The 14,390-nt window shown below is 41.0% G+C and overlaps 1 protein-coding gene across 1 annotated transcript in view; it reads left to right on the top strand.

The window, feature by feature from the left end:
* The window catches only part of MEGF10 (multiple EGF like domains 10), a 169,914-nt gene that overhangs the window by 25,487 nt on the left and 130,037 nt on the right, over window positions 1-14,390 (top strand). Inside the window, exon 3 of the mRNA XM_006020726.3 lies at window positions 12,927-13,059. Within this exon, the coding sequence (XP_006020788.1) occupies window positions 12,944-13,059 (116 nt within the window). The 5' untranslated portion in view covers window positions 12,927-12,943. The remainder of the gene's footprint in view (window positions 1-12,926; window positions 13,060-14,390) is intronic.

Genomic DNA, 14,390 nt, shown 5'->3' on the forward strand with positions numbered 1-14,390 from the left:
AGGAATAGCTGCAGCCTTCACTTTTAGAAAGGTTTCAGATAACCTGAAACCAAAGTAAATTAACATATTTTAATAGGAGAAATTATCTTGAAAAAAATTATTAATTGCAGCCAAAAAGATCTGCCTTTGATTGTTATAGTTTCTAAGGCAAATGCCTTCATTACTTTCTTTTAATGATGAATCAGACTCTCTTTTTAAAGCAGTGACTGCTTCATCATTAAAGGAAATGAATTTAAGGATTTAATGATTTAGGACATCTTTAAACATTTTTTCTTTTTTTCTGGAGACTCAAAAGTGACATAAATCACAACTGGAAACTTTACTATTAAATGACTCTTTAATTATCAAAGTATTTTTCTGCATAATATTTAGTGTTGTTTGCCACTGGTGGAAAAGGACATCTTTTACTCTTCCCAGTCAATGATACTGACAATACAGTATTTTTAAGAATTTAAATTCATTCACTAACTTTCCTCTTTGTAACATAGTTTTGGCTATAGGAGGATTTTTAAAACTGCTAGTTTCAGGCTTGTTTAATTACCAGCTATGTTTTACAGCAACACTATTGGTAACATTATTATTCACCTGCAGGTGGTGGGAGTTCTTGAGAAATGTAGAGTAATCTAAGTTGCCTGCCTTTATTGATGAGGTCTAAATAGATGATCCTGCAAATAAAGCACGCAAATAAGTAAATCTATAGAGGTCAAGGTTGATACACAGACAAGCCCTAACGATGGGAACTTTGTTTTCAGCACTGAAGACGTGATCTAGTTGTGTGCGTGTATTTTTTTTAAAAAGGGCACATAATAATTTTTAAGTTAAATCTTGCTCATGACTCCACTATTGCACAAGGAGAGGTGAAGATGGCTACTCAGGGTGATAAGCCAGGAGTGTCAGACATAGATCCTGTAGACTGTTGAGGATAGCCTTCAAGGTAGTAAATGACATTTGCTGTTTTCTGCTTTGCCTTGCCACTGCATATACTCCTGCCACTTTTCCCGCTGCCAGCAGGCCTGGATCTAGCCTGCAAGGAACCCCACAGCCTGGGTCACAGGTTGAGTTTGACAACCTGGTCCAAACCAAAATATAAATAATATGGCAGTTTAATTGCATGCTCCACAACAGTGTTGAGGAACACAAAGACAAAAATGGATAGGACAAAAAGAAACTCGCCATGACTTCATCTGACCTAGCAAGTGCATATGTTGCTCACTGTAGTGCCCTCTATTCACAGTTAGCAGCAAATAAAAAAAAACAGTGGTAAGAACTCTCAGGACAATTGAGTTAGTCATCCTATCCTGCTGGGAGTATGATGGTCACTACTTTGAATGGCTTTTTTTTGATCAAAACTTAGTACTACTGAAATCATTTGGCAAAATTCCTGTTAGCCCCTCTTATTTAAGGATTAGTCAAATAATTTTCAAAAGTTAGTCAGTTTCTTTGTTTTGGATATTAGTCACTGTAGTTTGAAAAGTGACTGAGATTGCTTCCTTTAGTGGACAGTGAAGGAATTCTTCCGATTTTAGTTTTTGTGAATGGATGCCTGGTTGCCAAAAGAAAAAGAATGAGGAAGGTTTGTAAACATGAACAGCAATGAGGTTTCCCTGCATTACTAAGCCTGTGTGGTGTAGTTTATTGCTGCCGTGAGAGAGATCTCTTCTGGTGCATCATAAATTGCTTCGAACTAAACTACTAAAGAAAAGCTTATAATGAATGTATTGAGCTAATAAATGCATTGATCTGCTTAGAAAATTACTAGATTGTTAGAATGAGATGGCATTCATACTTAATTATCTTTTTTTTTTCTTTTTAAGTCAAAGCATTTGCAATTAAATTCTGCAACAAAGTACAATGACAAGGGATTGTGGAGCCATATTGAAGTCTGTGTCAGGAATACAGAAATTTGTGCTGAGTAATACAACTTTATTTTGCATATTGTCTTCTAAATAAAATCTCTTTAATGATTTACAGAAGTAATGTTATAAAAGAGTACTACAGCTGTGTTTTTAAACAAATGATTATGTTGAGGAAAAAGCAAGTAAGGTGTTAAGGAAGAGATTCTGAAAATGGAAGAGCTGCAGGGAAGTAGAAGGCTGTTACAGGTCTTGGAGCTGTAGAGAGAAGTATCATGAGTCAGCAGTAGTGAGAGACTTTGTGTAGGGAGAGAGAAGAAACTAGTGATAGGTAGAAAGAACCTTAAAGCGAAGATGGAGGGGAAAAAGTTAACTTCTTACAGAAGGGTGGGAGCAATATCCTGAATCTTTAAATAAATACAAAAGTGAAGACAAATGCATTGTATTCTAAAGCATATCTGAGCCTAGCCCAGGGGTGGGCAAAATACAGCCCATAGGGGGACTTTGTCCGGCCTGCAGCAGATCCCTCGGTTCCGCCTGGCCCAGGTGCTGTGTGGTCCATGGCGTATCCTGCTGCCCTTGGGCATGCAGTGGGCCTGGGACATCTCCATGGCCAGACTCCATTTCCCAGCAGCCCTGACAGTAGTGGCTCCTTTCGACTGCTGCTGCCTTTGGCCCTGGCCCTTTGGAGACCAGCCAGGACCTGTGCAGGTAGGGTCTGAGCCCTGAGCTGAGTGCATAGCCCCCAGCCTGCCCTGCATGGGGGCTAGGGGTCCTTGCAGTGTCTGCTCTGGACTCACCTTCCTTGGCCACGATGAGTGACAATGGTGGTGGCAACCCTGGTGCAAACTCCAGGTTCCACTTTTTCCCACTGCCACCCCCACTCATCATGGCTGGGGTGGGCAGGTCTGGACTGGGTACTGCAGGGACTCTAATCCCCTGCACAGGGCGGGCTGGGGCTGTGCTCTCAGTCCAGGGCTTCAGCCCTGCCCGTAATCGTCTCGGTGGGGCTGGGGCTGCCACTAGCAGCAGCCAGAAGGAGCCACTGCTGTTGCTGCCAAAGCTGGGCAGCAGCTCCAGCCCCTGTAACCCCTCGTCGCGGAAGGGTTTCACATACCTGCATTTTGCATATTTGCGTAAGCTGCTATTCCACCCAGGAGAGCACACAAACAGCAGCAGACTCTTTCTATGCCTGAAGAAGGATGATTTTGTCTGAAAGCTTGTAAAGAACAATTTTTCCAACTATTTAGTTGTTCTAATGAGAGATACCACGTTTACCCAAAGAACTTTGTCTGCCTATGTCCTTAGACTAACACGGCTATAACCAACACCTCTGAAAAGGTATGAATTTCTATTAAAAAATCTAGATCTGGTCATTTTTGAGAAAGGGATGAAGGAGGACCCAGGGAACTACAGGCTGGTCAGCTTCACCTCAGTGCCTGGAAAAATCATGGAGCAGGTCCTCAAGGAATCCATTTCTAAGCACATGAAGGAGAAGAAGGTGATTAGGAACAGTCAGCATGGATTCACTGAGGGCAAGTCATGCCTGACCAACCTGATTGCCTTCTATGATTAGATGACTGGCTCTGTGGATGTGGGGAGAGCATTGGACATGATATACCTTGACTTTAGCAAGGCTTTTGATATGGTCTCCCACAACATTCTTCCCGGCAAGTTAAGGAAGTATGGGTTGGATGAATGGACTGTAAGGTGGATAGAAAATTGGCTGGATCATTGGGTTTAAAGGGTAGTAATCAATGGCTCAATGTCTAGTTGGCAGCTGGCATCAAGTGGAGTGCACCATGGGTTGGTCCAGCGGCCTGTTGTTCAATATCTTCATCAACAACATAGAAGATGGCATAGAAGGCACCCTCAGCAAGTTTGCACATGACACCAAGCTGGGGGGAGTAGTAGATATGCTGGAGGGTAGATCAAGGTTTCAGAGAGACCTCAAATGGAGGATTTGACCAAAAGAAATCTCATGAGGTTCAGTAAGAACAAGTGTAAAGTCCTGTACTTAGAACAGAACAATCCCATGTACCGGTACAGGCTGAAGGTTGACTGTCTAAGCAGCAGCTCTGCAGAAAAGAACCTGAGGGTTACAGTGGACAATAAGCTGATTATGAGCCAACAGTGTGCCTTTGTTTTGAAGAAGTCTAATGGCATACTGGGCTGCATTAGTAGGAGCGTTGCCAGCAGATTGAGGGAAGTGATTCTTCTCCTCTTTGGCACTGGTGAGGCCACATCTGGAGTACTGTGTCCAGTTTTGTCCCCATCCTCCCCGCTCCCAACTACAGAAAGGATGCAGTCAAATTGGAGAGAGTCCAGCAGAGGGCAGTGAAAATGATTAGGGGGCTGGGGCATATGACTTCTGAGGAGAGGCTGAGGGATCTGGCCTTATTTTTAGTTTGGAGAAGAGAAGACTGGGGAGTGGGGTGGATTTTGCAAAAGTCTTCAACTACCTGAATGGGGGTTCCAAAGAGGAAGGAGTTAGACTGTTCTCAGTGGTAGCAGATGACAGAAGAAGGAGCAATGGTCTCAAATTTCTGCAAAGAAAGTTTACGTTAGATACTAGGAAATCTCTCTCACAAGGTGGGTAGTAAAGCACTGGAACAGGCTATCCAGAGAGGTTGCAGAATCTTAGTCCTTGAATGTTTTCAAAACTTGTCTAGACAAAGGCTTGGCTGGGATGATCTAGTTGGAGATGGTCCTGCTTTGAGCAGGGGGTTGGACTACATGACCTCCTGAGATCCCTTTCAACCCTAATTTTCTATGTTTCAGAAGCAGTACTCAACTATTCAGACATTCCAGTTCATACAGCATACACCATTGAAATCACATCAGCATAGGGTGTACATTATTATTATGAAGACAATAATATTGCTTTGGGGAATAAAGTAGGACTGTTTTGATGAATGTAGCTGCAAGGTCAGGCCTTCTTTGTTTATTTGCAAAGAGTCATCAACATTTGGTGTGCTTGTCTTGGTGTACCACTGTCTTTCTGTTTCTTCATAGCTGTGTTCGTCTTTTAATGTTTAATTTTGTCTGAAGGGAATTTAAATGTTTTGAAGGATTTCACTTTTTCTCTGTTTTTTATACACGGAGTTGGTGAAGTAACACATTTTATATTAGTAGTACATGCATCAGAAATATGCAATAGATATAGTTGATAATTATAGGTTGAATTTTGTAATGTCCTTGAAATGAAATGACAGTCAAAGTTGATATTCTAGTTGGCATTTTTTTTCTTCTGAAAAACTGTGACTTTCTAAAAATTTAGTTTGGCATCTATATAGTTTAACCAGGGGTGGGCGAGAGGGCAGCAGTGCCAGTTACTGATTTAGGAGGGCCACTATAGAGTTAGTGCCCTGGCAGCAAAGCTACTCCCACAGGATTGCTTTTGCAACAGCAGCAGCAGTAGCAGGTACATGGACATTGCATTGCTGCTGCATTAAGAACAAGAGTCAGGGCAGGCAGAGAACGTGGTAGTAGCAGCTGCAGCCAGGGCCTGTTTTGAGTAAGACTCTTGTGGCTCCCTTCCTCCCTGCTCTCAGGGATCTGCTCCCAGACCTCCTCCTCTGCTCTCGGCACCATTGTGTGCCTTCCTACAATTCTTGAAACTGCAGCTCCCCCCCCGTCTATTCTTCCATAGGGTTTGCCCAGGATGCAAACCCTTACTGTTATGCCACTGGGTTTAATTTCCTCTTTTTCTCGGTATCCTTTCATTGGGATGAAGACTAACTGAGCAAGACACTTTGCTAAAAGGGGATTTGGGCCCTTTGCTTGAAAGATATTTTGTGTAAAAGCCAAATAATCCACATTTCCCCATGTGAGTAGGCCCTAACAAATGGTTCTGTTGATTTTTAAGTTCTTATGTGACTAACATGTTTCCTAGGACTGAGACCTACATTTGTAACCTGCTTGCCAAACCTGCCTTTTCGTTGTGCCTTATCGCTATAGTAATGTGGTGTTTCCAGACCTCTGTTCCTTAGCTGCCTGTTTTTGGTGGAAGTTAGAGGAACAGTAATTTCTGCTAGTAATGTAGAACTGCTGTAGAGTTGCTGCATCAGGAGTTGTGGTGTTTGGCTTCACAGTCATGGGGGAGCCGACACAGGAGAACCAGTTTAACACCTGGCAAACTTTCCCTTCCAGCGGCATGTTGCATCACAGAAAATGAACTGGACACTATAAGCAAAAATAGCTCAAGATGTGGATTGTAAAATGGCTTCCCAGATTATTCAGATTCCATAGAAAGACTAGCAATAGAAAAAATAGTAATCTAAAGAAGTTAAAGATGGAACAGAACTATGAGTCAATAGTTGGGGTTTTTTTCACCAAAGCTGTGACTGGCACTTAAAAATAGTATTGAATCTCTCTCAATAAAGGAGACGTTATAAGTTTTTTCTACTATTTGTCTGATCTTTCAAGACATAAGCAAGTGATCCATTTAATTTCCTTCAAATGACATCATCTTAGTTTTTCCTTCAGTTTTACTCATTTTGTTGATAACTCTGTTCATATCTGACTGCTGCTCTAGGGTAGCAGCGGAAAAGTCAGCTTGTCCAATCACAACCATATCTAATTTGCTATCCAATATCACCCCAGGTCTTTTTGAACATTATTGCCTTTCAGGTATCCACCTTCTACTGAATATCTGTGTCTTATTTTATCTCCCCCCAAAATCAGATATTCTAGCGTGCATTTTTCCCAGAGGAATCTCATTTTATTATTTTTGCCTGAATTTTTTACTACTTTTTTAACTCAGTCCTTGCAGAGGTCTAAAATACCTCGTCATTTAGTAACACCTGTGAATTTAATTAATGTGCTGTTGGTCTTATCATTGTGTATCGCTGGTAAAGATGTAAAGTAAACCTGACCCTAATACTGATCCCACTGGTATCCACCAGAAACTGCCTTTTAACTTAATATGCTTCTGTTTATTCATATTTGCCTGTGTTTGCAACCCTTCACTCAGAGTACAGTCCATGTGACAATACTCAAGTGCAGGTACATTTGTATTTATTTTACAAGCCAGATTTCATGAGCCACTATGTCAAGTTGGCTTTCTAATTTCTGAATACAACATATCTCCTGCATTTCATTCTCTTAATTCAGCTGTTTTGTAATGTAATGAATATGAGCAATCAGGTTTTTTCATTGTTACATGTTAACGTGAAGCTAATCATTGCTGACAAGAATGGATCAGATTCAAGTTCTGATAAGTCCAGCACTGGTTGTTTTCGTGAAAGTTTCTGTCCCCGACAAGGATAGAAACCAGCTTTTTAAATTATGTTCTATGTCATATGAATCTGCCTTACATTTTTTAGGTGATTTCTTCCGTTAGAATGCCAAACCAGTTGTGTATATAGCAGAGAAGCTAAAGTCTCTGCATGAACATAGTTTAACATTATGCAAAACAACACCTAACAAATTAACTGAGGAAGCACAGAGTATCTTACACAGTTGGGACTGATATGTGTCACAACCCAATTATAATAGTGCCCATGTCACTGGCAAGAGATGCCATCCAAAACAGTTTTAGTCCACACTGAAGCCAACTAAGGGTTAAAGAAAAATCCTTGTTAGTAACAGTTTTTTTTTTTTTTTTTTTTACTGTGCGTGCTAACAAAAGAGATTTATGGCTACATCACAACCAAGAAATGAAACTTCTAAAGAAACGAAACTTAGCCCATGATTTATGCTCGGTCAGGGCGTAAAAGGGGTAGCCCTGCTACAAAATCCCTAGAGATAATTGGTGATTTAATTAAATTTATGACGTGGCGAAAAACAATTGGCTATCATACAAACAAAACCCTGCTGCATTTCCGCCAAAGTGGAAGACAACTCTGTCCGCACCTTGGAGTAAATCTGACAATTTGATCAGTTGTCAGCGTCTTCCCGCCGCGACCTCCCTGGCATACCCTTGACCCGCATGCCCAATAAGCCGGCCCGTACATATGTCTGCAGACCGACTGAATGAACTCTAAGCTGTAACTAACTAAGTATATCTGACCTCCATCTTTCACCGCCTTGACGGCGTGAGTAAATAATCTTGCTTTGCAACCGATAAGCGTCCGCCTAATTAATTCCACTCCATGCATCACAAGTACCCGCCTGACGGACCCTTAACTGCCCGGGTGGGAGTCAGGGAGAGCTGCTGGCTGGCTGCCCTAGGTCCCAACAATATGGGACTTGGTCAAAACACTTGTGCTAACCTCACTACTCTGGCAAAAATTGCACTTGTAGATGCCGACAGGGCTGGCTGGAGCATGAGGGTGCTTCAGTGCGGTGGCTGCCTGCCAGCTAGCCCGGTACTGAAGCACTTCTGCGCTCCAGCCAGCCCGTCTGCAGCATGTTGAGCCAGGTTGGAGGGCTGGCAGGCTGACCCTCGGTTTCCCCCCAAGCTGAGGCTACACTGCCCTGGCTCAATGAGCTGCAGTCCCGGGTGCACATGTTAATGCTGTGCCCGAGAGCAATAAACTTCAATGTCAACTGCCAGCCCTACTTCTCTATGAGTCTATGATTCTGTGATTTGCTCCAACCCCACTTAAATGCGAGTGCAGTGGCAGTGCCTACAAATTCCTGATTTGCATGGGCAAATGAGGCATTGGCTAACACTCTAACTCTGGTACAGTTATGAGATCTGCTCAACCTGTTTCTATAGTAACTGTATAGGATGTATAGTGTGTGTGTGTGTGTGTGTGTGTGTGTGTGTGTGTGTGTGTGTGTGAGAGTTAGGTTTTGTTCCTATCTTAAAATTTGTCTGTTAATAATTTTAAAGCATTCTGAGATGTTCAGAAGTAACTTCCCACATTCTTATTAGTTTTTTTGTTATTTGTTTTTATAAATAGGTTAAAACATCTGTTTTTGGTTATAGATTTGGTACTATTTTTTATGTTGGTGACATAAATGACAGAACAGGTTATTGCAGTTTCAGGTGGTAGCATCATATTCCCCTTACTTTTTTAGACCAGGCTTAAAGTCCAGTGATATCAGTGTGAATCACTGACTTGAATAAGCTTTGGATCAGGCACTAGATTGTGAGTGCATTACTTTAAAGATGTACTGCTTGAATGAGAATAATGATGTTTGTAAACCTGGGTTTTTGCTTTCAATATTAATAAAAAATGATAAGGGATAATCATATTTGAACATTCTTATTGCAAACTATGTAATCATTATTGTTCAGCCTATCTTTTCTTTCAAAGAAAAAATGATGCTGATACAGGTATTATTACTATAGCCAAATTAATTTAATTTTGGTTGTAGTCAGGCCTTCAGAACAGATGAAAGTAGACTTCTGTGCTGCAAGAGTTTTATTCTGTTGGTTACCAATCAAATTGATTATAAAGTTTAATTTGCTTACTTACATATGCCCTTTACATCATCTTAGACCATTAGTTATGTGGTTATAGATAGGCTGTGACAAATTTCTTGTTTTTTTCCTAAGTATCCAAGCATGATGCTGAAAATGATTAATTTGGAAGCCATTCTTCCCCTCTTTGAAATTCTTTCCTCTTAAGGTCAATGGTTCTGCTCACGGTAGAAAATGTTTATGCTTGTAGCAAGTGTTTACAACATCAAGGGTATGAATTAAACAAAAAGCTGTATGAGGTCAGATCATCTTTCTATTTTTGCATGAGCTGTTTATTACCATGCACTTTGCTAATTATTGACACAGAAAGAAGACATGCTCTTAGTCCATCTGTATGATATATGTAGATAATGGATAGCGGAGATACTGCAAGAATGCTGATATATATTACCTGCTGAAAGGTTTGTAGGTAAATACAGTAAGGAAGGTGAATCTTTGAGCAGCATACATCAGTGCAAGTAGTACAAAGCAAGAGTTAAACAAATCATCTACTTTTTATTGCTAATATAAACACTTTAGCAATGCTAATCAGTTTTACTGATTTTCTGTTTTGATTTTCCTGAATAATTAAGCAAAAGATCTGGAATGCAATCAAGTTTTACACTAGGGGGTTCATGCAAATGATTTTTTTTCTTCTACATTTTAAATTTTGTTAAATGTATCCAAAAGGAAAAGTTATTGAATTTTTCCTTAAAAAAAAAAAAAAAAAACAAAAACAACAAACCACAATTTACAGCCTACATAATTAATCAAAGTGTCTATTTTACTGAGGGAAATCACTACTTTATTGAAATTATTAATCTGAAAATACAGCTGCTTTTATTCCTTTTTAAGTTGAACTCCACGTTGAATACCTGGTATACTACAAACATACAGAAAGACATGGATGTGTATAAACATAGAGCATGAAATATCTTTCAGTCAATTTTGAAAGGGGATTTTGCAAAATTGGGTCATCTCTGCTTCACACTTTCTTCAAATGAGCATTATTTTAGAGAGTTTTTAATCATGATTTTAAACAACTTGTGCATTTATTTTGTGTTGTTAAGAATAAAATGTGCTGTATTTTTGTCTGTGTTTTTTCATTTTGCTTCTTTCATGTTCCAATGCTATTTTTTCTTTTAATGTAACATAGTATGTTTTTTTTTAATTTATAACAAAATGTTTAAAGTTCTGCTTTTCATTTCAGGTAGACTAGTAAGTAATAATAATAATAATAATAATAAATAAGTATTATAATAAACTAGTTTGAAAATCTGATTTATCCCTACACCATAAGTTATGTGCAAATATACCATATTTACCTGAATATAAGATGATGCTGAATATAAGATGACCCCTCAGTAATTAAGTTTTATATGTGGACATTTTATAAATTTGTTATAATTTTCCAGGTATCAAATCTAATTATTGGAGGTGTCACAGCGGGGTCCGTCAGGAGGGCTGTGATCTCCCTATGGCCCCCTCACCGTGCCAAGTCGGCCCAAGGGCACCCTCAAATTCTTGCCTGCCATGTCTTTGATGTTCAAATACGTTAGGGAGGCTGCCGTTGGGAGGCTGCCTACGACTCCCTGGGCACGGTTAGCTGGGACCTCTGTCCCCGTGTGTTCCCGGACCCCCTGGGGGTCTCCCGGTATGATGGGTGCTCCCCAGACACCCTAGCCTTATGGGCTATGTGTGGCTCCTACCAACCCCTAATACCACGCCCCAAGCCTCGCAGATGGGATAGACACTGGTATGTCTCTCTATATGTACCTGGCCTGTCTCTCGGGCCTCCTCTATGTACCCTCACCCGCTCTCTGGGGCCTCCTCTTCTATGTTGCCCTCTCTTGGGCTCTCCAAGCCCACTCTGGACTTCCCTAGAATGTTGCCCCTCTCTGGGGGTCTTCTCTGTAATGTTGCCCCCTCTCTGGGGCCTTTGCAATAGTGCCCCCTCCTGGGGCTCTCCCTGCAATGTTGCCCGAACTCGGGCTTCTAAAATACAGCCCCCCCATCTGGAGCTCTCTGCACCCACTCTGGGGACTTCCCGGCAACACCCCCTGACTCTCGGGCCCACTGCACTGCTCCCCCCTTCTCTCAGGGCTCACCATGCCACTATCCCCTCTCACCGGGGCAACCGCAGCACTCTACCCTGCTCCGGGGTTTGTCACAGCACTAGCCCTTCTTCAGAGGCTCACCGTGCCCGCACTGGGCCTCCTAATAATATTGCCCCCTCTCTAGGGCTTGCTGTGCCCCTACAGGGCTTCCTAATAAGGTGGGCCCCTCTGTGGGGTTCGTCGTGCCCACGCTGGGGCATCTCAAAGCTGCCCCTCTCTGGGGCTGGGGTCTACGTACCCCGCACACAACCCGGGGTCTATGTTCCCCACCTGCAACCCACTGGTTGCGCTCCTCACTGCAAGCTGCGCCTTCACTGGCACCAGGGTTCCCATGTCACTGGGGTTCCCCCTGCAAATACTGCGCCTTCACTGGCACTAGGGTCCCACCCTCTGTAGGTCCCTATGAGAACACTGCACCCTCCTCAGGCACTGGGGCCCCCACACTCTCATGGGGCCCTTTATGAGGTTCAGCCACTCCTCTCTGAGCTTAACTGACCCCATGACTCTGCCCTGCAACTCTCAGGGCCTAGTGCACCCTCACTGGCACCGGGGTCCTCACTTTACCGTGAGCCCCCTATGAGGCCTCCTCCAACCCCTACAGCCTCACCCAAACCACCGGTGTAATATCAAAGCCAAACAAACTCGAGCCTCCTGGCTATTACTCAAACGCAAAGCCTCCTGGCAGAACCATGATGCTCAAACCTCTCAGAGCTGCCATCCTTCACTCAGCTAGAGCAGTTCCTGTGATTCTCACTTCCAACCTCTGGCTGCTGGCAGGGAACTGCCAACCTGGCCTCAGCCCTGGGCTATATAAGGGCCAGGCCCTGCCTCCCACAGGCAGCTGGCTCTCCTTAGTGACCCCGGCAACCCGCAGCTGTGCCCATTACCCTGGCAACCCTCAGCTGGGCTCGTTATGTCCTGCCAGGGCTCTCTCTCATATAAGTTTTATAATTCTAACATTCACTAAGGATAGTGAAGCATTCACACAGAATGAGGAAGGATTTATAAGTAGATAGATGAAAAAGTTTGTACTGTATACATTATGAAAGACACTACATAAGATGAGGTGTTTGCAAATCTGCTCCATGATGGGTTTTCAGAAAGTCTTCTTAGTTTCATTAAATTGAGGCATTATAAAATTAAAAACATTATTACTATAGGTATTCTGTAAACAAGTGATGAGCAGGATTTCTGGCAAAGCTTAACCAATTACATATGACCACCAGCACCCCTTGAACAAATAAGACCAATTGCTTTAAATTGTATATCCATTTTGTAAGTGGATATACAACAACTTACAACTTTTCAGACAACAAGCAGAGAGTATACTGAGCCTGCTTACAGTTCCACTTGACAGTGAAATCACTTAGTGTATGCATCTGCCTGATGCCATTTAGCACATTCATATTTGTTTCTGGACTTGAGTTTTATTAAGGTGAACCTTGTACTGCTGCTACAGGACTATTATAATTTGTCTCACTATTAAATGCTTGCTGTCCTATATAATTTGGTCCAGCTTGGTGTTACTAATGGAGTTTCACCAAAGTTCCTTATATTTATAGTTTGAATATTGTCATAATATAATCATGTTTTTTCTTACAGGTCATTTATTCAAAAAGATGGTTCTTTATTTAAATTCTGTTTTATGCTTCCCGGTCATACTACTGCACCACTGGATTGGGACAACTTTTTCCTTAAATCTTGAAGATCCAAATGTGTGTAGCCACTGGGAAAGGTAATATTTGTTCTACCAGCATATATTTGACATATCCTTAGTTACTTTTGATTATTATGAATTACTTATTCTGTACAGTGCATTTCTAAAGCTTTAATGTATTTTATCAAATAATAAATCCGATCTTGCATTTGATAAATGGAAAACAATACAAAAGCAGGCTATATGTAGATAAAAAGGTTACCTCATTCAACACAGAAAAGTCATCAGCTCTGGGGTAGGATACAGCAGCCATTATAACAACATCAGCAATACTACACAGCACAGCAAGAAGGAAATAAGAATACCTTATCCAATTAATTCAGCAAAGGTATATAGTTATATATGCAGAGTATAATTAACCATATTGGAGTTTGGCCAAGTGTGATTATGGTGTTTCTTTCCTTTACAACATTTCTAAAATCTAAATTAAGACTTGTTGGTTTAATTTTTTGATGAGATTCAGACATTTAAAATGTACAGTTATAAATTCATCAATTTAGTTAGTACACTTATTTATACAATATCATGATAATTGCCAGTAGAATGTTCACAGTGAATAAGAAAAGATTAAGCAGTAAGCATTTGTTTTCACTTCTTTTCACGTGTGAAGATTATTATAATGAAACCATGTCTCTTAGTTTTATCATCATTTAATAATGCCTACAACTGATCAGCTAGTCCATAAGCCAGTCTAACTGTTTTTTTGAGGACATCTCCAGGCCATGTTTTCTGTGTCAGAGTAAATTGTATTTTATATCCAAGCAGTGAGGATATTGGCAGAGATAAATTCGTTATGATCAAACTTTTACAGGGAAAATTGGACTTTATATTTTATTTTATGGCCTGTATATAAAAATGGCCTCTGAAGTCGTTTTCCAACAAATTATCTGAGCTTCACGTGGATGATTTGGCCTCATTTGCCTTTAACCTGAACATGTAGTTTGGCATGTGCAAAAACTCATATTTGCTGCTGCATATCAATTAGTTGGCTGACTAAATGCCTCTGGTTGCAGTTAGTAGCACAAATCCAGAGGCAGGTCTGATATCCTATATATATTAACTGTTTTTTTTCCTTCTGAGCAAATGTGAGGGTATCTACAATGTACCAGAGGTGTATAAAAATGTTATGCAGAACTATTAAAGTCTTTAAGATAAAGAATTACTCAAAGGATACAGAAAGCAGAAATGTTACAAATCTATCTCGTGTTTCTGAATATCAAGTTTTGTTCATAGTCACATTTTCCAGGGCCTAAAAGGAGTGAAATATATGTGTAAATCTTTAATTAAAAGTTGACATAGAATTTACTCTTCCATTCAGAACTGATGACAGAAGTAGACAGGTGTAGGGA

This window comes from Alligator sinensis, unplaced genomic scaffold (assembly GCF_000455745.1).
Source record: "Alligator sinensis unplaced genomic scaffold, ASM45574v1 scaffold227_1, whole genome shotgun sequence".
NCBI lineage: Eukaryota > Metazoa > Chordata > Crocodylia > Alligatoridae > Alligator > Alligator sinensis.